At 33.2% G+C, this 21,966-nt stretch overlaps 3 protein-coding genes across 4 annotated transcripts; 1 reads left to right on the top strand and 2 right to left on the bottom strand.

Annotated features, from left to right (window-relative positions):
* Positions 1-5: 5 nt before the first annotated feature.
* Positions 6-3,619, bottom strand: LOC108460837 (ataxin-3 homolog). Its single transcript, XM_017760516.2, has 2 exons — positions 3,212-3,619; positions 6-983 (listed from the first exon to the last, which is right to left on the bottom strand). The coding sequence occupies exons 1-2, from the start codon at positions 3,458-3,460 to the stop codon at positions 390-392; spliced, it is 843 nt and encodes a 280-aa protein (XP_017616005.1). The 5' UTR covers positions 3,461-3,619; the 3' UTR covers positions 6-389.
* A 570-nt stretch (positions 3,620-4,189) lies between these two features.
* Positions 4,190-8,481, bottom strand: LOC108464068 (OVARIAN TUMOR DOMAIN-containing deubiquitinating enzyme 3). 2 transcript variants are annotated; one of them, XM_017764155.2, is made up of 8 exons: positions 8,345-8,481; positions 8,095-8,251; positions 7,916-8,003; positions 6,084-6,147; positions 5,571-5,676; positions 5,422-5,476; positions 5,211-5,264; positions 4,190-4,533 (listed from the first exon to the last, which is right to left on the bottom strand). In XM_017764155.2, the coding sequence occupies exons 1-8, from the start codon at positions 8,364-8,366 to the stop codon at positions 4,396-4,398; spliced, it is 684 nt and encodes a 227-aa protein (XP_017619644.1). In that variant the 5' UTR covers positions 8,367-8,481; the 3' UTR covers positions 4,190-4,395. The 2 variants fall into 2 exon arrangements, with proteins under 2 accessions (XP_017619644.1, XP_052881188.1); XM_053025228.1 differs by lacking the exon at positions 5,211-5,264.
* Positions 8,482-9,195: 714 nt separating this feature from the next.
* LOC108467315 (uncharacterized) lies at positions 9,196-17,245 on the top strand. Its single transcript, XM_017767940.2, has 18 exons — positions 9,196-9,597; positions 10,075-10,210; positions 10,773-10,911; positions 11,304-11,455; positions 11,858-11,941; positions 12,023-12,085; positions 12,450-12,578; positions 12,691-12,897; positions 13,349-13,468; positions 13,898-13,947; positions 14,713-14,872; positions 14,965-15,102; positions 15,496-15,618; positions 15,708-15,806; positions 16,040-16,129; positions 16,247-16,331; positions 16,419-16,552; positions 16,641-17,245. Exons 2-18 carry the CDS (start codon positions 10,082-10,084, stop codon positions 16,782-16,784), a joined length of 2,046 nt encoding a protein of 681 aa, XP_017623429.1. The 5' UTR covers positions 9,196-9,597; positions 10,075-10,081; the 3' UTR covers positions 16,785-17,245.
* The last annotated feature ends 4,721 nt before the right edge of the window (positions 17,246-21,966 follow it).

Here is a 21,966-nt window from a genome sequence, read left to right on the forward strand (position 1 = left end):
ATAGCTTTCATTTTTCGAGGCAAATAAATTAATATTTAATTTCAGATTGGACCGGAGTTTGGTTATATAGAGAGTATGCCGGGTAAACCACCCGGCCCGGTTGCCATCTCTAGATGAAACCAACGGTGGCACCCAAAAGAAACTGAAAAGAACTATGACAGACACCATAAAGCAGAGATGGTCTAAAAACTATATATCAGCAAAATTACGACGACATATCTAAACAAAAGTACCTTCTACAGTGTTAAATTTTGACTAGAAAACCGTGTAATGAATGTATATACTGCGACAATGCAACAACCTCTGAGCCAAAAATGTCGGTTCAAAACATCGAAAATCTGACATGGATTTTTGTCACTTGCACAGCATAATATATATATAATTTCTTCTTATGCTGTTTTTTCAGGGATATCTTTATTTTCAGTTTTAGGGATGCTGGACTCACCGCTGGCCGTGGCTGGAGAAGAATCCATCAAACTAGCGGCGATTGCAGCCCTCAAGTCTTCATCTTCCATATCTGAAAGCATTTGCAGGTCAGTCTCGGCCAATGAAGGCAACCGCTCGGTATGTTGTTGTTGAGACATATTGTTTCTTTGAGGAGGAGCTTGTGTTAAGTTGCATGATTTAGTTATCCTTTCAGCGTCCTCGGGTGATAGCCACTGCCCGTAACCATTCGAGGCTTCAGAGGAAGAAATGGGGCATTCTTTCGGAAAGTTTCCCCTCACCAGGAAAATGCTCCAGCCGGATCCTTTTAAGGAGTCCAGATAGGCCGAAAGATAAAACTTCGAGAAGTGTTGCGGGGCTGCATAAAGACTGTCGAAATTATACCATTCTCCATTGACTTTCCGGATGCAAAACCAATGATCATGGAGATGACAAATGAACGCATTTTCCAGCTCAGGATCTATTTGGGCAGGCTCCGCAACGGGGCAATCAAGGGGAATAACTTGCAAATCCCAGACTTCTAAAGCTTTTTCCAAAACCTAACAGATATTATCAGACAATGCCATAGATGTTATAAGCTAGTCATCTCGAAAATATAACAGACATATATATGCACTTGTCTGAACAACAAACAGGGAACAAAATGATTCCTTTTGATACTAAATAGGGGAAGAAAAAGAATGTTTTTTTCTGTGTGTGTACGTGGGAGGGATAAAAAGAAAGCATAAGCAACAGTGATAAGATACCTTAACTGAGTTCTATGTGCCAAATCATGGTCACCCTGCATATAATAAGATTATTTAATCGATAATCATATCTGTGCACGCATGAAAGGCCACTGAACCGTCTTGATCTATAAAACAAAGTACAAAGCAAAACCATGCCAATAACTAATACCCTAAGGTGAGTAATGGTCCGCCAAACCCAGGGGCGAAGCGAGAAATTTTTTTTTTTGGGGGGGGGGGGGAAATTGAATTATAATTTTTACGATAGTAAAAATGCAATTTCACCATTTGAATAGCTTATATTTTTATAATTTTTAAAAGAATAAATCAAAAATTTATCATTTTTAGTAGCCAAACTGCAATTATACCTTTACTAATTTAAAATTTTAAAAATTTTAAAGTGGCCTAAATGAAAATTTTACATTTTAGGGGGCCGGGGCCCCTGCCAGCCCCCCCAGATTCGCCCCTGACCGAACCTTCCTAGCTTCCTTATTGGTAAAGAAGCCAATAGCATTTATTGTTTGACTTTGCTAGTGCTATTCTTGAGATATCTATAAATGGAATCATAAGTCCTAACACATGATATATTCACATATCCAATGCATAGCATATATACATAACAAAGCATTTGAATGTAAAACCAAACCTAAGATTGATGATACCATAGAGGGAATTAACGTAACAAAATGTCAACCATAACGCCTTATCCTACATTACTTCCTTTTATAATTACACAAACCACCAACATTTATAACTGAATCCTAATATGCCAGAAATAATACTTGTCAAGATTCTCATGCATTTATTTCACTATGAAAAAGAATTCTAAAGATGCTTTTTGTCATTATTTATTATTCTTGGGATAAGAGTCTTTAAGCATCGGACATTGAACATATAGCTTCACACAGTTTACATGCATGCTTACTGCCTTTTCTGGAAACCTACGGGTTGCTTTCTAAACTACAAAGGACACTACAAAGACACCATTTGGGCTTATATTGAAAAGCCACACTTGCATGGATAATATTTTGATTAGCATTTTCAGCAATTATATCCACATAACCAAATTGATTCTACAATGGAGTAAAATGAAGATGCATGCATATCCCACATATACATGAAGATTTCCAAGTTTTACACACATTGCACACATGAATTCTACTCTACTCATACGATCTTTCTAAGAAATTTTCGCTAATATGATATGACCAAAAACCAACTAGATCAAACATATCAATGCTGTCAACTAAGGCTACAACAAATTTGCTCCAAGTGAAACACGTAGTCGTATAGTATCATATAAATTGCAATATGATTTCCATTCTTTGGTGCTTCTTTAAGATAAAATTAGCTTCTTCAATACATAATGAAAGTACACAGGCAGTTTAGGTTTACAGCTCTTAGTGAAACAATAATAACCAAGAAGTTGATGATATCATCACCGATCATGATGTATTATTTAACAAAAGTCGAGAAGGGATTCTACGAAAAAGCCAAACACGAAAGGATGTTTTGATTAGCATTTTCAGCAATTATATCTACGTAACAAATGGACTCGATAATGAATGATACGAAGATGCATATATGCCCTGCATGCGCAAGAATTGTACTCTCATCATATGATCTTTCTGGGGAATGTTTCCTACTATGATTTTACCCAAAATGAATCCGATCGAACCAATCAATGCAACCAACACAGGCTGCAATAAACTTACTCCCAAGTATAAGATTAAGACAAAGTTAGCTACTTTAATACATAAAAGAAAAGTAACAGGCAGTTTGGGTTTACACCTCTTGGTGCAACCATTCAATAAGGCACTATATCAAATATTCAAGTTATTCATGGCCTAATCTAACAATTCAGCTCCCAAACTTGCTAACCCTAATCACTCAATACTCCAAAAGAACTTAACTTTCAACTCAATTTGATATTAGCAGGGTAAAGCCCATTCGAATTATTTTGTTATTCGATCTTTCAACAAAGAAACCAAATTTAGGCACTTAAATCTAGATTTTATCCAATCTCAGAAACAAGAGCAAACCTGGATGCTAAAATCGCCACCGAGAGATACATTGTGGGATTCTTCAGAGAGGAAATCACCGGCGGCGGCGGTGGTGGTTCCTTGAAGCATCATCTGGCGCTCTTTGGAGTCGAGATCGGAGGCTAAAGCCGCTAAATCGAATTCAGAGAAGAAAGGTCCTTGTAACACCGTGTTGACACAATGGACGGCACACAGCTTCGACTCTTGTACCTCGTGGTACAACATACCGCCATTGCTTGCTCCTTCCATTGCCCACTACCCACAAAAACCACTCAGTTGGAATTAAATAATAAAATAAAATTCCTTAAAGGGAAACCCTTATCTGTTGATATTTTTTGGATTATTTTTTAATTTATGGCTTAAAGCAATAGAAGTACGAAGAAGATGATGAAATAAAGAAAAAAGAGGAAAAATATTTATTATAATTAAGGGAGTTTTTTTGGCTTGGCTTGGCTTGGCTTGGCATTTAGGGGAAACTCACCACGTGTAAAGGATGTATTCCCACGTGTAAACCGTCGTTTACTTTCCTTCTGGGTTTTAGTTTTTGTCGTTTTGTGAAGATAAAACAAAGAGTAAACTACCGCTAAAGTCAATAATTATTAATAAATTTACATTTTGATCACTTACTTTTAAAAATTACAAAATAATCATTAAACCATTTAAATCAATTAAAATCTAAAATATATCATTTTACACATTAATAAATATCAATCTACTGTATTAATTATTAAATTATCCTTAGAGCTCATTAGCCAAACTTTAAAAATATTTAATAACCTAATTACTTACATAAAAACTTTTAAATAGTTTTTAAGTATTTCATGAAGCATTTCAGGTAGAATGATCAAAATCCAAAATTTTAACATAGTAAACAGACTAAAACCATAATTAGACCAATTTTGACTCCAAGCATTAATATCAAATATATGAAAAAAATAAAATAATCAATCAGATTGGATTGGATCGGATCGGATCAGATTGAATCAAATACAACTCTGGCATGCATTTACTTAAAAGATCTAAACTTTAGTTATAAACTCATCCATTCAATGTTCAAACATAATCTTCCTGCCTGTAAAAAGATATGTAGGAGAATCAACTGGCTAAAATCCATTAGTAAATCTTACAAAAAATGGGTGGAATTCAGCGTTTCAATCCATCGATTTGAAGTGGATAGGATACTCTCAAACAAGTAGGTCGTAATGGTTTCGGCCGCTGTAAAGAAGCCTTACGACTTTCTTAGGTTTTCCTTTTCCGAAGCCCTTGCGGAACTCAGATCCGTATTCCGCAATGGGAATAAAGCCCCATCCACCCTTTCTATGCTGCAATATACGAAACATCAAACAAATTAATGCAAGCATCAAACTAGGAGGATAAAAACTATTCAAGTGCACGCATTGGCTTGAGCAATGTTTCATTTTCATTATAGATGCATGAAACAATTTCGAAATTTATAACATTGGTTGCGGTGAATGTATAGACAAATCGAACCCCGGCACTCATTCATAAATGAAACTTGAAATATAGGTGGTAGCGTGCACGGCTTAACACAAATAGGGGGTAAAAATACCACGGAGGCCTCTATACTAAGAGTCAAACTATATTTTGCCCCATTTACTCAAATAATGGGTAAATCAGACCCTGTACACTAGATTAATGAGCAAACTGCTCATTTTTGTTAAAAATTTCACCCATTTCTGATCTTAAAAATCGGCTTGGCTGATGAAATAACCGACAGTCACACGTGACATGTCACGTGTACCTTATGCTGGCATATAGGGACCAATTTTTAACAATAAAAGAGACGAAACTTTTAACAGGACTAGTCAGCTATTTAATCTAACGTACAGGGACTAATTTGCCCAATTTTTTAGTAGAGGGGGCAAAATGCAATTCAATTTCTAGTACAAGAGCCTCCATGGTACTTTTACCAAAACAGGATATACCATATTCGAAACCAGCCTAAATTTTCAATGAACAAGCCAAGAGACAAAGATACCTCATGCTCGGGGATATAAACAACTATTGGCTGACCACACAATCTTGAAAGCACCTGGGAAAGTTTATGGCCATTAATCATCGTAATTGTTTCAACAAAAAAGTGACAAAAGACTGCTGCAAATATGTGCAAAGAGAAAACGGCAGATGAAGTTCCTGCAAACCCATTAATGATTCATTCTCTAATAAGTATGCATTGAAAGAACACTAACCAGGAGCTCCGATTCACCTCCCCAAAAGTCAGGCCGCTGAATGCGTTGGCAGTAACTGCAGAAGATGTATTTTCATCGCAAGGATATGTTAAGGAATCAATCGAAAATAGTAGAGATTCCATGAATCATCTATAAGATTAGAGACTAACCGTTTCAAAGATTCTTCAACCGTAATGGCAATCAAAGCCTCTTCGTACTGCTGCCGGTCTTTCACACTGTCACATAAAATCTCTTTAACAGCCATTCGTAATTCATCTGCATTGATATGATTCGGAGTTTAGTAATGTACCTAAAAGGTTTGAAGCCTACAAACGGAGTTACTAAAAACTTGCTAATAAATAAACAGAACATGTAATCATGCCGATGCTTTAGGTTTCTCAGAGATTCTTGAACTAATAAACTCGAGAATAAGCCCTTGCTTCTCAACCATCAAAAAATTTTGTACTTGGAAAAAAGTGGGGAAGAAGGGCCGAAAAAGACTAAACACAAGTAAAATTTTCTCCAGGATCAACTATTAATCCTATCCTATATTCCATGATTTGAGCTCATGGATCAAGCCAAGTACGCAAGCTCAATACTTGAAACTGCCAAAAGAAAAAGAAAGAAAGATGGTTTGTGCAAATTCAGCTATAGTGAATGATTATGAAATAATAGAATCATACCGGCATCATCTCTCTCTTCCCGGGGGCTTAAAGCAATACCCTTGTTGAAAGCCATCCCTTTGACCTGATTCACATCATTCACAATTAGTACACGAGCCATTACGGCGGAGAACACTAGACTACAAGGATTTCAAAGGTTTGAGGATTCAGTAACATATGCTTAAAAGTGTGTTACAGGTACTTATATCGAAGGTGTATCTGCCTTAGCTGACACATCACTCCTCGTTGACTTGTACCTCGTAAACACTCCTCGTAAAATCTGGTAGTGTCACACTATTTATGTTATTCATATAATTATAGACAAATAACAAAACTGTATCTGATAATGTAAGAACTTAGACAGAGAGGTTTCTATTAAGTTACCGGTAAAAGTATCTTAGAAGCTCCTGAACTAGGAGTCAAATAGCATTTTGTCTCCTTTACTTAAAAAATAAGCAAATTAGTCCTTGCATATTAATCAAAGAGCATATTAATCCTTTCTGTTTAAATTTTTGATCCATTTTTACTATTAAAAACTAGAGTGGCTGACAGAATAACCAGACAATTACACATGGTGTGTCACATGTACCTCATTTCGATGTACAAGGATCAATTTTTAATAGTGGAAATCGATGAAATTTTTAACAGAATGATCAATTTGCTCTTTGATCTAAAATGCAAAGACTAATTTGCTCATTTTCTAAATAGAATGGGCAAAATGCAATATAAGGGCCTCCATAGTACTTTTACCTTGAGTTACCCAAATAGATTCCGTATCACAACAAGACATCTAACACCTTTGAATCTTGTAAAAAAAGAACATTCATCATCCAAATGGATGACTGTCAATGTCAACCAACATCATCCAAAGTTACCCGAATTGGCTTAAACCAGAAGCAACCTGAACCCAAAATACCATAACTCGAAATGATCCCAACCTGTAATGTCCTAACCCAAAAAACTAAGCTCCAATCTTGAATGACCTCAACCCAAAACAATCCGATTTCGAACCCATAACAAACTGAAACTGAAATGACTTGAATCTGAAATTAAACCAAATTTGGAATTGATCCAACTGAAATAATCCAGAAATTTTAAAACCTGAAATGACACACAAGCCACATTACCTGATCCAACCTGCTACCCAACATCATAACTCGAAATGATCCCAATGGATGATTGTCAATGTCAACTAACATCATCCACGGCTACCAAGTACCACTTTCAACCACTGGGTTCTTCTACTCAAATTGGCTCAAACCAAAAGCAACCTAAACTCAAAATGACCCCAAGTCGTAATATCCAAACCCAAAAAACTAAGCTTCAAACCTAAATGAGCTCAAGTCAAAACAACCCGAATTCAAACCCTTAAGTTGAAGTAAAAATTACCCAAACCCAAAATTAATCCAAAAATAATCCACTCAATTGACAGGGCTAATTGTACTGCAATGAATTCACCATGCAAACAAATCAAATTAACAGCTACCCTATAGAGAAACAAAGTTGAAGAATCTTCAACAAACATCATCCCAATGGATGATGATCAATGTCAACCAACATCATCCACAGTTACCAAGTACCATCCTTAACCATCGGCTTCTTCCACTCGAATTGGCTCAAACCAAAAGCAACCTGAACCCGAGATACCATATCTCGAAATGATCCCAACTCGTAATGTCCTAACCCAAAAAACTAAGCTTCAAACCTGAATGAGCTCAACTCGAAACAACCTGAATCCGAACCCATAACAAGTTCAAGCCAAAATGACAGGTCTAATTGTACTGCAATACATTCACCAAGCAAACAAATCAAATTAAAAGCTACTCTATATAGAAACAAAGATGAAATGTTACCAGTGCTCGAAATAGGCATCGACCATCCCCAGTAACTTTGTGAATTGAATACTGCTCAACTTTCTTCGTTGCTGCCGACCCACCTCCCCTATCAAAAATTAAAACTTGGGGTTACAGACAATGCGAAATGTAGGCAAATTTTATTATTATAATAATAATATTAATAATAAGAGTTTTACAAAGATGCTCCAATTCTAGCGAAGAATCGATGACTGTTATCTGCTGGGAAAGTTGTGGACAATGAGTGAGAGAGGCTTGGAATTGAAATAGAAGAAACAGGGGAAGAAACAAGCTCGAATTTTGCAGTTCCATGCCTGAGTTGCTCCAAAATGGTCTCTGCTTATTTCAAAAGAACAAAAAAAAGTAATTTGTTTGAGATTGATACCAAAAGTAAGGGAAAAAAACGAAAGACCCCAAGTTTAAGAATACCATTGCAAAGCTTGTTGGCCATTGAACAAGCACTTGACACAAAGACGCTGTCCCTGAAGTGGGAGGAAGAAGGGAATTGGATAAGAACCAGTGGTATTATTGGGCCGGACCAATGTTTTATATACTAGAATCGTTCCAACCTAGACCTGTTCACGTGCTTTATTATATTTTAAAAATGAATTTGGATAAAAAATAAATTTATTTAAAACATGATCCGGTTTTGAGTTCGGATATTCTTGAGTTCGAATTTGACTTATTTTTTCTTATATTTATAATAATATATATCGAGTTATTTTATATTAGATAATTTATAATACATAAAATTTAAATTTATATAATGTAAATAATAAAAATGTTTAAATAATTATTTTAAAATTTTAAAATTAAAAATTTTAAATATTAAATTGGTGTATAAATATGGGTAAATTTGAGTTAAATTTTAAACTATATTTTACATGAGGGCAGGTTTTGGTAAACATACAATATGTTAATATGATGCTTAGTCCATGAACATACAATATGTTAATACGATTTGTTATCAGTTAATTTGTTCGATTAAAAAGTCATAACTACAAATACAACTAAGTGTGAGTTTGAATGGGCTACGTTTTCATTAGGTTAGTAAAAACAGAGGTGACGGTGAGATTAAATAATATAGCGATACTGTAGCGTAAAATAAAAAATAAGCTAAATGCACCATACCGTACTACTACCTCAAACGAAAACTAATATTTTAATTAGTTCAAATGATCTTTACTGATTTATAATTCAATTAATTTGATATTATTCTTACTGTTACTCTAACCGAGTCCGAATATAATCAGTCTAATTTAAATACTATTGATGATAAAAGTCAAACCTGGGTCTTCCACATTATTTTATATCCCCTCTCTATTTAATTTATTTCGGCTACAGTCCAAATCTTCACGTTTCTCACTATTTCCTCTCTCTACTGACATTGGTGGAGAGTATGATTTATTAACTTCCCTTTTCTCCTTCATAGTTCGAAAAAAAAAAAAACCTCCAACAACTTTCTCTCTCTAGGGTTTTTAAAAGGGAAACTGCCACTGGAACTCACCATCTTAAGGCTTCGTACAGCTTTGAGCAAGGTTTTTGTGTGTGTGTGTGTTTATCTGATTAACGACAGGTAACGAAAAAGAGAGGAAAAAGAAAATCAGCTTATTTTTTTGGCGGCTTTCAACGGCGTAGTGGATCGATTTTACTTTAGTTTCGTCGTGGATTTCATGTTTTTGGTGAGTTTGAACTTAATTTCAGTTTTTCTGTTATTTTTTTGGTTCGTCAACGGACTCAACTGTTTCGATTTTGCTGCCAAAAAGATTTCGTATAGTTTTTTGTTGATTAAGATTTTTCGAATTGTTAGTTTAGTTAGCTTATCAGCTAGACGTCGAGCAGGTTAGGTAGAATTTTGCTTTTAATTTGATGAATTTATTTTACTCTGAGTGAGCTAGCGGTTGTATTTGTGATGATATATTGTTAATTGATTAGAGATTAGTATTTGTTATGATTTTGCGTTTAATTTAATGAATTTATTTACTCGGAGTGAGCTAGCTGTTGTATTTGTGATGATATAGTGTTAATTGATTACAGATTAGTATTTGTTATGATTTAGTATTGATGAAGAATTTTCTGCTTATACATACTTATATATACATATACGTTTCATTTTATTCACCTCCTGACATAGGCTATAAGTGCATTGTGTTTTGTAGATGCGGAATGATTGTTGGTATGGACCTAAATGCTTTCCCATTACCTGAAGATGATGAAGATCCATATGAAACACAGATAGAACATTACTCTGCTCCAGAAGAGCATGTAGAATCTGCAGTTGAAATTTCACGGCGGGTAATTCTCAAAATTTCTCCTCTGGTTTTCTCTTAAAGAATGCATTTAGTTTCTTTTAACATCTATCTTTGATTGGAAATGGTTTCTGGTTTTTATGTATGTATATATGTAATTCCGTGAGAATGAGATGTTCCAGGCATTGAGGGATAGAGTGAGGTAGTGCTGTAGCTATTACGAAGTATTGAAGTTATTTGCATAGATGTTGATTTCATAGGTAATAGGTACTTATTGACAAGATAACATGGAGAACTGAGGTTTTGTTTGTATATTCATTACACTGTAAAATGATGCTCTTGTGTAGATGTTCTTATATTTGTAGAGGAATTGTGAACAATTCTTACAATCCTACTCGCATTTATGAAAAATCAGTGTCTTTTTAAATTCGATTGTTAATCAACATGCAGATTCCTTTCCCATTTTTTTCTTTTTCATTACGCTCTTATAGGTTAAGCATGTCATATTATGCTGTGTTGTTTTTGTTTACTCTTTGCAAAAGTTCATAGTCTTCATGTTTGTGGATCACTGTTCATCCTTGCATGGTAATGGAATTTGCTTCTGTTAGGAACGCGAAGAGAGACGGAAGAGATTGAGAAGTGACCGACCAGATGACCGGCCAGTACATATCTCTCAGCCTGTTGTATATGATCACTTCTATCAAAATAGGAACTCAACATTTTATGATAAAAGCAGGATCCCTCCTGGTAAGATCCCTGACTTTGCACAATAGATTCTATTTAGTTTTTGTGGCTGTTGTCAATGTATGTTAAAATCATTGGTGTTCTATTGCCCCGATTTTGTAGTTCATAATGATTTTTATTTATGTGTAACCGAATTACCACAATGGTATCTATTATGTCAATGGTCAATAGAAAAATTTTATGGATACATTGTTTGAAGCTGATGATTTCAGCCCTTTAGACAGTCATTATGATGTTGGTGTCATCAGTAAAATGTAATCAAATGTATTTGAAATTGTTTCTTGTTTCATTTTTGTGCTTAAGATGTTGATTTTGATTGATTTATTAACTTTCAAATATGTCTTGTTGCTTAAACCATCGTGCATTTTTTTTTCCTATTTGCAAATAATTTGCAGGTTGGTTGGATTGTCCTGCGGTTGGTAAGGAAATAGGCTGCATCATTCCTTCGAAGGTTCCACTTGGTGAATCTTATAATGACTGTGTTCCTCCTGGTAAAAGATACTCTTTTAAACAAGCGGTTCATAAGCAAGAAGTTTTAGGAAGAAAGGTATGTATAAAGCATGACATTTCTTTTCATATTTCGCATTGATAAGACCTCATTGATTCTCCCATGAATGCAAAGCTGATCTCTTCTATCATCATCTTAAACATGTAAATGGCATAACAAAATCCTTGTGAAAGAGCACAAATCCTCATAAATGCTGGGTCTTTCTGACTACAGAAATGACAGCATATAGGGGCTAAGGTGATTATACAAGGTTAGGTGGTGGGCATGTCTATATCATTCAAGATTTTGTTAGAAGTGTCTGTTTGAAGGACTTGAGCCTAAGCCTTTGTGCTTGTCAGTTGTCACCCAACATAAGTTAGTTATCGGTTTCTGCTGGATAAGACTTTTAAAATGAGATTGTTAATTTGAAAACAATACCTTATCTCTTATGCCTGCTTTCAGCTTGGTTTGGTGATTGATTTGACGAACACTTCTCGTTACTATCAAACTACAGACCTGAAGAAAAAAGGCATTAAGCATGTAAAGGTGAGCAAAGTATAAGAGTATGGTTTAATGCTTCTCTTACTTCTTTCAGCCTTGGCTTAATTTTTTATTTTTGTGTTCTAGATACAATGTAGGGGAAGGGATGCTGTACCTGAGAATGCGTCTGTAAATACCTTTGTTTATGAGGTACTTTTTGCTATGATATTTTTCCATCATTTCCAGAATCTACTAGAATCACTGCCTTCATCTCTTCTTAAAATGTGATTTCTGTGATAGATTTAGTCCCAACTCCCATGATGCATTTATCAATTGACAACCAAATTTGTGGCTGGTCACTGGGTTATATGTTTCCATGTTATGCTAAAAACAAGAAACTACTATGTTGTAATCACAAACATAAATTAGAACTTATGTCATAATCGGTAATGCATCCCCACTTCTTCTCATTCATGTAGTACAGTTGCTGATCTACATGTGGTTTGATGTGAGCTACTTGCTTCTAGTGTGTTGTGACCAATTTACTAAAACTTCCATGAAACTTGTTTATCAGGTGTCACAATTTCTCCTACGTCAGAAATCGAATAAATATATTCTTGTCCATTGTACTCATGGTCATAACCGCACTGGCTACATGATTATTCACTATCTCATGCGAACACAGCCAATGTCTGTTACTCAGGTCAGTAATTTTTGTTGTTGGTGGTGGTATGTTTTTTTAGTCTTTTCCAGTATCTGTTTTAGGTATTCACAATGGAATACTATTTACTATTTTTGTTTAACCTTTTCTGCAGGCAATAAAATTTTTTTCTGAGGCACGCCCACCAGGAATATATAAACCAGACTATATTGATGCCCTGTATGCATTTTATCATGAAAGAAGACCAGAATCTCTTGTCTGCCCTCCAACTCCTGAGTGGAAAAGATCTTCTGATCTTGATCTCAACGGTGAAGCAGCTGCAGATGATGATGATGATGATGGAGCTCCAACTGCATTACCTGTATGGACAACCATGCAGTATTCTTAATTTCTCTTTTTTTTTTTTTTATTTAACTTTAATAAGGGCATCAGAACAAATGAAACCTGTTATTAGCAAAAGCTTCATAGTACCATTTCCTCATTTCCATTTGGAAAGTGTAAGATATTGACTGTTTAGCACAAAATGACCTATTTATTATAAATATTATGAATGGGTTTGTCTTCTTTGATTATAACAGTAATCTTTGCTGATGGCCAGCCTGCCTTTTCTTCTTCACCATGTATATTAAGCTTTGTGTTATAAAGGTCTTACAAATTATATTAAGCTTTGTCATTAAATTGTTACTAATTGGCACTGAGGTATACTTGTTTATGTTTCTTCTAGTTTCATTAGTGATGTTTCAATTTTGCTCAAGATTCTGTACAAGTCTTTTCTTTTGATTTCAGCTTTAATATGTCTTTTGTCATTTCAGGAGAATCATGAAACTGATGTAATGTTGACAAATGATGACGTTTTGGGTGATGAAATACCTCATGACCAGCAGGTACAAATGAGGCAATTCTGCTATCAACAATTGAAGTTAAATACTGGGGTATGCACTTTGAAAGCAGATTCTGTTTCTTTTTCATTTTCCTTCAGCTACTTATTCGCATGGTCAAGACTGAGATTTGGAGACGGAATGTTTTCATCAGGACATAGCTTTTTTATTCACCTTGTTTCTTGACTGTAGCTTTGGAAATTTTGTGGAGGATTATTAAGTGATAAGTTAATAGTCTTTGAACTTGTTAAACTGCTGTTCTAATTTATATTATATTCGAATACTATAAGAATATTTTCTCTTAATTATAAAATTAGGAGAACTTCTCTCATTTATAAAACTAAAACTATTGAAAACTTGTACACCTTTTATCCAATTAATTATTTATATTTTTTTGGCTAAAAGTTAATTCTTTAGTTTGCGTATGATTCATTACAGTTTTAATCTAATACGAGCTCTGGTATGGCCATTTTTTGAAACCAGGTTAGAGGGCATGCACAATTCCCGGGATCACATCCAGTTTCGCTGAACAGGTCCTTTATATGTTTGGTTTTATTCTTTTTCTTAGTTCTTTATTCTGGTTTTTGATTCTTCATTTTGTTGAAATTAGCGCATTATCTCTTAGAACTGTGGTTGGCCTTTAAGTTATTTTCTTACTAATACAGCAATTTTCCTTGTTAAGCTAGTAGAGACTAAAATGCCTTGAGATTGCAATTGGCCATGCTGTATGTTAAAGTTCTAAAATATGTGTTCGAAATTTTTCAGAATTTTATTGGGCAATGGATATAACTTTAGAGTACAAATTTATATTTTAAATAACTTTTTTCTCATTTCTGAAAATACTTGCAGTTTCCTAAGGCTTTATAGTGACACGTTGATCATTTCTCCTTTTCCATTCTCATGGGATTCATGTCTATTTCAAGTACAAAATATTAGTGATGAAAAATCGGGTTAAAATGTGTTTGAAGGTGTGACCTGGCTCAGAAACGGGTCTTGAAGCATGCATGAAAAACGAACCATGGTACTGGGCATGGGATATGGAAATGATGTAGTTATAAAACTGTGTAGTTGCTATTACATTAGTAGAAAAAGCAAGAATGTCTTCCATTTCTCTGTTTTGTCTCCCAAAAGAGTTTTTAATTATCAGCATCAAATGTTCGTTGCTTACTTAATCGCCTTCAGTATAAAAGTGAGTGTTGAGCTTGTCCTATTTAGTGTTCTTTTACATTTTGTTCTTTTTCTAATTATTTTGACCAGAATATTTATCTTATAAAAATTCTCTATTTTTGAGTTTGCAGGGACAATTTACAACTTTTAAGGCAACGCTATTATTATGCCACTTGGAAAGCAGATGGAACACGATATATGATGTTAATAACTATTGATGGATGTTACTTAATTGATAGAAGTTTTAATATCCGAAGGGTTCAGATGAGGTTTCCATGCTGGCACAATAAAGTATGTATTTGCGTGTCTTCTTTTTTAAGTGAAACTCTGGGATCTAAGTGTCTCGTGAGTCTTATTACTTTGTCAATTTTTTCACTTGTAAGGGTGTAGGTGGCATGAATCATCATTTGACATTGCTTGATGGGGAAATGATAATTGACACCCTGCCAGACTCACGGAAGCAAGAGAGAAGATATCTCATCTATGATATGATGGTTCTTAACAATGAACCTATTATAGAGGTTGGTCGTCCTTATTTTTAATACAATTTCTCTTAATTGTTTGTCCACTTCGGCATTTTACCTATCTTATGAAACTGACGTTCAGTTGATAGCTTGTGATATAGATATTTTATCTTGTTTTTCTCTGAACTTCTGGAGACTATATTTTAAAATTCGTTGTTCGGCTTGTCAGAGATGTTTTAGTCGTCAGTAATCTTAATTTTCAGTTGCTTTTCTAGTTTCTTTTTCTTTTGGAGATTCTAGAATGTCAATTTTAGATCTAAGAGCATATTCAATTGAGAGACATTTTAATTTTCAGAATCATGTTATCCCCATTTTTCCCCTATGAAATTTGAAAAAGAAAAAGAAAATATAAAGCATAGCTAGTAATCCCACGGATCAACACTGGTGCAGCGGCCATTCTATGAACGATGGAAAATGCTGGAAAAAGAAGTGATTGAGCCTCGAAATTATGAACGCCACAATATTTACCAGAGCAGGAATCCTTATTACCGATTTGACCTTGAACCCTTCAGGGTATGTTTGATGAACACCAATGTGTAATATGTTGTTCTGTTTCTACCTCTGTGATAAATGGTTGAGAATTTGCTTAAATCTTTTGTCAGGTGCGGAGGAAGGACTTTTGGTTGCTTTCTACTGTAAATAAGGTTTTGAAAGAGTTTATCCCCAAGCTCTCTCACGAGGCAGATGGTCTTATTTTTCAGGTGATTGAAGAGGGTTATAGGATTATCGATCTCAAATCTTTTGAACTTATTCAACTGTTTCTCCTACTGTTATGTATGAAGGTCTTTTAGTTGGTAATTTAGTACCGCACCATATATAATCACCCGATCTATCATTTCTTAGTTTCACTTATGTGTTGCCTCATATGCATGCTCTCTTAGGAAAGCCATTATGTTTTTAGGCATTAGTGGTTAATAATGGTTCTTTTTGTCAGGGTTGGGATGATCCTTATGTACCTCGCACTCATGAAGGTCTTTTGAAGTGGAAATATGCTCAGTTGAACTCTGTTGACTTTCTATTTGAGGTTGCTTTTCTCATTTTTCTTTGAATTAGTTTTTTGACGTTTTAAATTCTGGGGGATTTTGGCTTCAAAATTTTGTAGCAATTCATCCTTGAACTGAAAGCTTTTATGTATCGACAGATTGGAAGCGATGATCGTGAACAACTTTTTCTCCATGAACGGGGAAGAAAGAAGTTGATGGAAGGGAATACTGCAGAATTCAGAGGTTGGTGTGACTTACGTTTATTCTACTTTCTTCTTCATTTGAGATCATTACCTCCTATTCAGGACAATTTCCTGAAATGCTTTGCAGAGGTTTCAGATCCTCCTTCATCGTTCTCTGGGAAGATTATCGAGTGTTCTTGGGATCCTGATCGACAAGTGTGGGTCTATATGAGGATCAGGACAGATAAGTCGACTCCCAATGATATTAATACTTACAGGAAGGTCTGTATCTTTGCTAATTTGACATATAGTTAATTTTTTTCCTTACCCAACTGCTGTAACTAACAGCTATCTACGTACGCAAGAACAGGTTATGCAAAGTATAAACGACAATATCACAGAAGAAATCTTATTAAACGAGATCAACGAGATCATTCGCTTGCCCATGTATGCTGATAGAATAAGGATGGACAGCAAGGCCCACCTGCATACAAATTCAGCACGACGGAGGTGATTGATATAACAAACTGGTTGTTATGCAGCCGATCAAGGTACTGAATGGTTCGATATGCTTTTCTTTAGCTTGTGTTTTTAAATACTTCTAGGTTTATTTTGATAGGAATTAGGCGCATAATTGAGTTGTTTGTATCATATCATGTATGTAATTAGCTATACCCTTCTTTAGTCAGTCTTTATAGTGTTTGTGTGCCATGCTGGTGAGTTGCATGATCCATAGTTAACTATTCTTCTTATAGTTGTTTAGATTAGAGGATTAGCATTAGCATTAGCATTAGGATTAGGATAATCATGTATGTATATTAGTGATAATATATAAATTAATCAATATCTTTTTCCCTTTATCTAGAGATCCTTTGAGTCAGGTTTTAACACTATGCTTGATTCAATGTGAGGAAATAGATTTATCTAATGTAAAGAATATATCATTTGATATCCAGAGTATGATACTTTTTTTAACTGTGGTACTTGTGCTATGTAACAAAAGTTATACATTTTGATACCAAAAATAACAATGTTAACTTTTTAGTGTTTAATTCAGGTTTTAGTGTTGGTTTGATGAAAATTAATTGCTAATATTATTAAGTTTGAATTTTCCATAATTTTGTTGATAGAATAAATTTAGTGTTAATTGTGAATTTGTTTAATTTTACGAATTAAATACTAAAAAGCTAAAATTGTTATTTTTGGTATCAAAATGTATAACTTTTGTTACTATATTGGAACAAAAAGTAACACTACCACATTAAGCCTAAGCAATATAAACCAACAAGATGGTCAACATCTTCAAAGAAATGGCCCTCTGCATATAAAGAGCAACACTGAGAAGAACCACCAATTAAAGAATTCACTGAAAATTTATGTCGTTAAGAACAACTGAGAACCCCGTTGAGGAAGTTGATTCATCCAATAACCTCTTAAGAAATATAACTGCTGATACCAATATAGGTAGAGGAAGAATGAGGTACAACCACTCATAAGTTAGAGTTATAAGTTTAATAGGTAAAAGTAAAAATATTAAGTTCGGAAAATGAGTTTAAATAAAATAAGGTCCGTTTAAAATACAAAATGAGCGCAAACTAGAACATCTAAGGCTTAAGCTCAAATTGATCTATTCTTCAAGTTGGTAATATTACAATTTATAAAACACAAATTAAATCTATAGTAATATATAATACTTGTAAACATTAAAAAAAAACTAAGGTGATTATATATAAAATTATAATAAATTAAAATATATAAATTTACTAAATTAAAATAAATAATTAAATTTACATATATATTTTAAAAATTTAAAATTAAAAATAATATGAGCAGGCTTAAAATGAATTTGTATTGAGTTTGGGTTTAAATAAAATTATAGATTCATTTTCGGTTAAATCGAATTTGACTAAATATAAAATATGTTAATATCATACTTAAATTTTGCTCGACTCATTAACACCTCTAGAATGTGGTTGGCACAATGGAGTCGATAGCTGATTGTGGTGGATTTTTTATTTAGAGAGTTGAGTAGGGAAAGCACTTATATTCTAAAAAGTGGGTCATCTTGGTGTAGATTATAAATTATGTTGTGTTATAGGAAATTTTAGCACGTGCAATGGAAAGAATTTAATCCAATGTCCTTAAGTGGGATTGGTGTAATTTTGGTGTATGCTCGTGTGGTTGATGCGAGATACTGGTGAAAAAGGGGAACGGTTTTAAGACGTTGTATGTCTGATCATCTTATAGTATTTGACGAGATGGCACCTTTCGGTGAGGTAGTTTCTGAGTCTACTTATTCAGATAGTTAAATGAGTTCTCTTTGCTATACAGTGAGGTGGCTCCTTTAGATGAGATGATTTTTTCCAACAATAACCAAAAAAATAGACTTGCTAGATTTTGAAACAGATTTGATGATTCAAATTAAATATTGTTTTGTGTTTCAATTGAATTACAAATTTGATTTAATAATTAGAGAAAAACAAATAAATAATACTGAAAATAAAGAAATTGGTCCAACCTATGACTTCTTTTTAGGCTTAATGATAAATTTGGTCATTAATATTTGTATGTTTTGTCAAAATAGTCCAAATTATATTTTTGAGTCTTTTTTATCATCAACTTTTGTTCTTTTTTCAAACTGTGTTTTCTAATAGATTTAATAAATAAATATAAGGTTTTAATCTTTCATATGTTTATTTATTGACAGATTTTCTATTGAGTTAATTTTTTAGATAATTATGTTTATTTTTTTAAATTAAGAGTTATTTTTTAATTTTATGTATTATTTTTTAATTTATTATTTTTACATATAACTATCTTAAAGAGCTATTTAAGTAATAAATTACATCTCATTAAAATATTCTACATATGAAATTTTATATTGTCCTCATCAATTTTTTAATGATGCTTTTATTAAATCTATTAGAAAAAGCAGTTTGAAATAAATAACAAAAGTTGATGGTTAAAAAGGCTCAAAAATACAATCAGGACTATTTTGACAAAAATGCAAACATTAGTGGCTAAGTTTATCATTAAACTTTTTTTTATTTTAAACTTTTTTTTGGTCATCATGGAGAGTAATGATCTAAAGACAACATAATTAGATATAATGGTTTTAAGTTGGCGAAATTTGTGGAATCCATTAGTGCCAAATCAATTTGTATCATTGGTCTTCAATGATTTCAGCAGCAAAGCCTGAGCTTTACAGCTTCAAAAGATGCCAATAGAATTTTTAAGGGTAAATTACCCATTAGTCACCCTAAAATAGGATCTTTCTATTTTGACCACTCTCAAAATTTTTGTCAATTTAACCACTGTCGCTAAAATATTTGATTGAAATGATCACTCAAGTGTTATCTCATTAATGGATTGTTGACTGAACCTGTCAAATCTATATTTTCTTCTAACCCTTCGTTGACCTTTCAATGGATCTCCCATTTCGTTTCCTCTTCTGACTCCATTTTTTTTGCTCAAAAAAGAGATCTCTTTTATTGGTTTCACTAAATCTGCTGTTTTGTTTTCTGGGAAAAGTTTCTTACTTTCTGGCATAGTAAAGAAGAGATGAAGGTGCAGATAATGTCTTGTGTTGTTCCCTAAACCATGTTTTGAGCATCCTTCCATCAATCTAAATTCCACATAGAAACCCATAAAAAGGATCTCTAATCAGTAAAATGAGTTTAATTTACAATTTAAAATCTTGGGTCTGAATCTGATAGTAATTAAAGACCTGACCTGCCAACAACATAAAATAAGCAAAAATGGCGAACTTGGAGATCAACAACGAAGAGATTCGTGTTCGAAACACCATATTCGATACTTTGCTATTGGATCCCTTACTCTGCAATCTGCATCATCTTCTTGAATGAAAAAAACAGATTCAACAATAATCCAAGTCCGAGTATTGAGTTTTTTTTCCAATGATCCGAGTTTCGTACAGTGTTTCAGGGATTCCCCAAAAGATGACTTGTCACTGTTGAAAGCAATTTTCCGAGGATGTCGGTCTTGTCTTTTGAGTTTTGGGGTTTTCAGTGCAACGCTCTGCAACTGCAAAGCATCAAATTTTTTGGGTTTAAGGGATTAATTTAAAAATTTTTAAGTTTTTTAGGGACTAAAAGAAGAATTTGTCATTTTATAATTTTTTAAAGTGGATATTAAGTAAAAAAATGCTGACATGGCAAGTTCAGCAAGCAAGCAATTAACGAGATAGCGATTGAGTGATCATTTTGAATAATCTTTTAACGAGATAATTTACTCAATTTTTAAATAATAATCTTTCAAAACAAGCAAAACCCTAGAAAGAAAATTCCTAAAAAACTAGAGAGGGAAATAAATATCTTAAAAAAAAGTTTGAAAAAAAATCCAAAAGTATAATAATTTAACCTCGAAAGTACCATCCTTAAACTTAAATAATTTGAATCCGAAATAACCCAAACTTAAAACAACCTAAATTCAAAAAGGTAAACTATACTTAAGGTCACTAAACTTTTAATAAGTTTATGTTTTAATCATTCAACTTCAGAAAGTCACAAAATGGTCATTCTATTTGAAAATTTTATTTTGAGTCACTAAGCTATTAAAATCCTTATTGTATGACTTTCTTTAATCGCATTTCCTGCACCACTTCTATCCTACTGTTTTTTTTTTTTCTTAAACAACTTTAAACGTTATAAATCTACAAATAAAAATCCCAACAGCTTTTGTCTCTAGTTTTCAGCATCAACCGCCAGATCAACTTGAATAAAAAATATGTTCTTCTATTCATCAATGGGTATTGATCTACCATATTGATCTTATCCTCGAATTGTCACTTGAAGCTTATTAACTAAATTTAAAAAAGAAAATTAACAACCTAATAGCTTAAATAAAAACTTTTGAATACTTCAACAATACTATCTGTTTTTTTAAATAGTAAGTTTGTTAGTCAATCCATTGGGAGGAATAAGCAAGGATGCTTCTTAATCATCTTTTTGACTTTAGAGATAAAAAAGAAGATTGATGATGGTGTTTTTACATGTTTAGAGAAAAAAGAGAGAGCATGATCTTTAACTCTCTTGATTGAAAATGTTGTTGGGTTATCCTTGTGATAATGAATGATTAAACCTTGTTAAAGTGGAAAATAATCATTGCTTTGTTTTATTCTTTTTGTTTTTCTTTATTTTATGAATTTCATCCTTTACTTTTATGAATATCAAATTTTAGTTTTTGAATTTTATGATAATTGAAAAGTTTGTCTAATTTTTAGTAAATATATAAAATTAAATTTGTTGATATAAATTGTTGAATTATTAATTTTAAAACATTTGTATTATATAGCGGTTTTGAGCATTCATCCGGTTACAATTGAACCTTAAGGAACATTTAAAAATGAAGGTTGTCACCGTGATTAGGAATGATTGTGTTGAATCATCTGAATTCGTGAATTTGCTTAAAAATTCGAATCTATTTATCACCCGTAAATTATTTAAATATTACTATCTAAATTAGTATATGAATTAAATATTATCATACATCTAAAAAATCCGATTTTAAAATTTTCAATCTTTTCCAAATATTCAAATCTGCAAAAATTTGAATTCAAACTCACTAAATTCTTCATATAAATTCTATAACCATCCTAATAATTATTGCATATTCGAATAATGACTCAATATCCAATTTGAATATAATTTGAATATAGTGTAATTCAATTAGTATCG

This window comes from Gossypium arboreum, chromosome 2, assembly GCF_025698485.1.
Source record: "Gossypium arboreum isolate Shixiya-1 chromosome 2, ASM2569848v2, whole genome shotgun sequence".
Classification (NCBI taxonomy): Eukaryota; Viridiplantae; Streptophyta; class Magnoliopsida; order Malvales; family Malvaceae; genus Gossypium; species Gossypium arboreum.

Bases quoted from the DNA above. Each gene is read 5' to 3' on its own strand.
- LOC108460837 (XM_017760516.2), bottom strand. From the start codon at position 3,460: ATGGAAGGAGCAAGCAATGGCGGTATGTTGTACCACGAGGTACAAGAG. The intron at 984-3,211 runs GTTTGCTCTTGT...AATATCTGTTAG, and splicing joins GTGGCGATTTTAGCATCCAG to GTTTTGGAAAAAGCTTTAGA.
- LOC108464068 (XM_017764155.2), bottom strand. From the start codon at position 8,366: ATGGCCAACAAGCTTTGCAATG. The intron at 8,004-8,094 runs GTAAAACTCTTA...AATTTTTGATAG, and splicing joins GCTAGAATTGGAGCATCTTT to GGGAGGTGGGTCGGCAGCAA. The intron at 4,534-5,210 runs GTATCTTTGTCT...CGTATATTGCAG, and splicing joins TTTATATCCCCGAGCATGAG to CATAGAAAGGGTGGATGGGG.
- LOC108467315 (XM_017767940.2), top strand. From the start codon at position 10,082: ATGATTGTTGGTATGGACCTAAATGCTTTCCCATTACCTGAAGATGAT. The intron at 13,948-14,712 runs GTCCTTTATATG...TTGAGTTTGCAG, and splicing joins CATCCAGTTTCGCTGAACAG to GGACAATTTACAACTTTTAA. The intron at 16,130-16,246 runs GTTGCTTTTCTC...ATGTATCGACAG, and splicing joins CTGTTGACTTTCTATTTGAG to ATTGGAAGCGATGATCGTGA.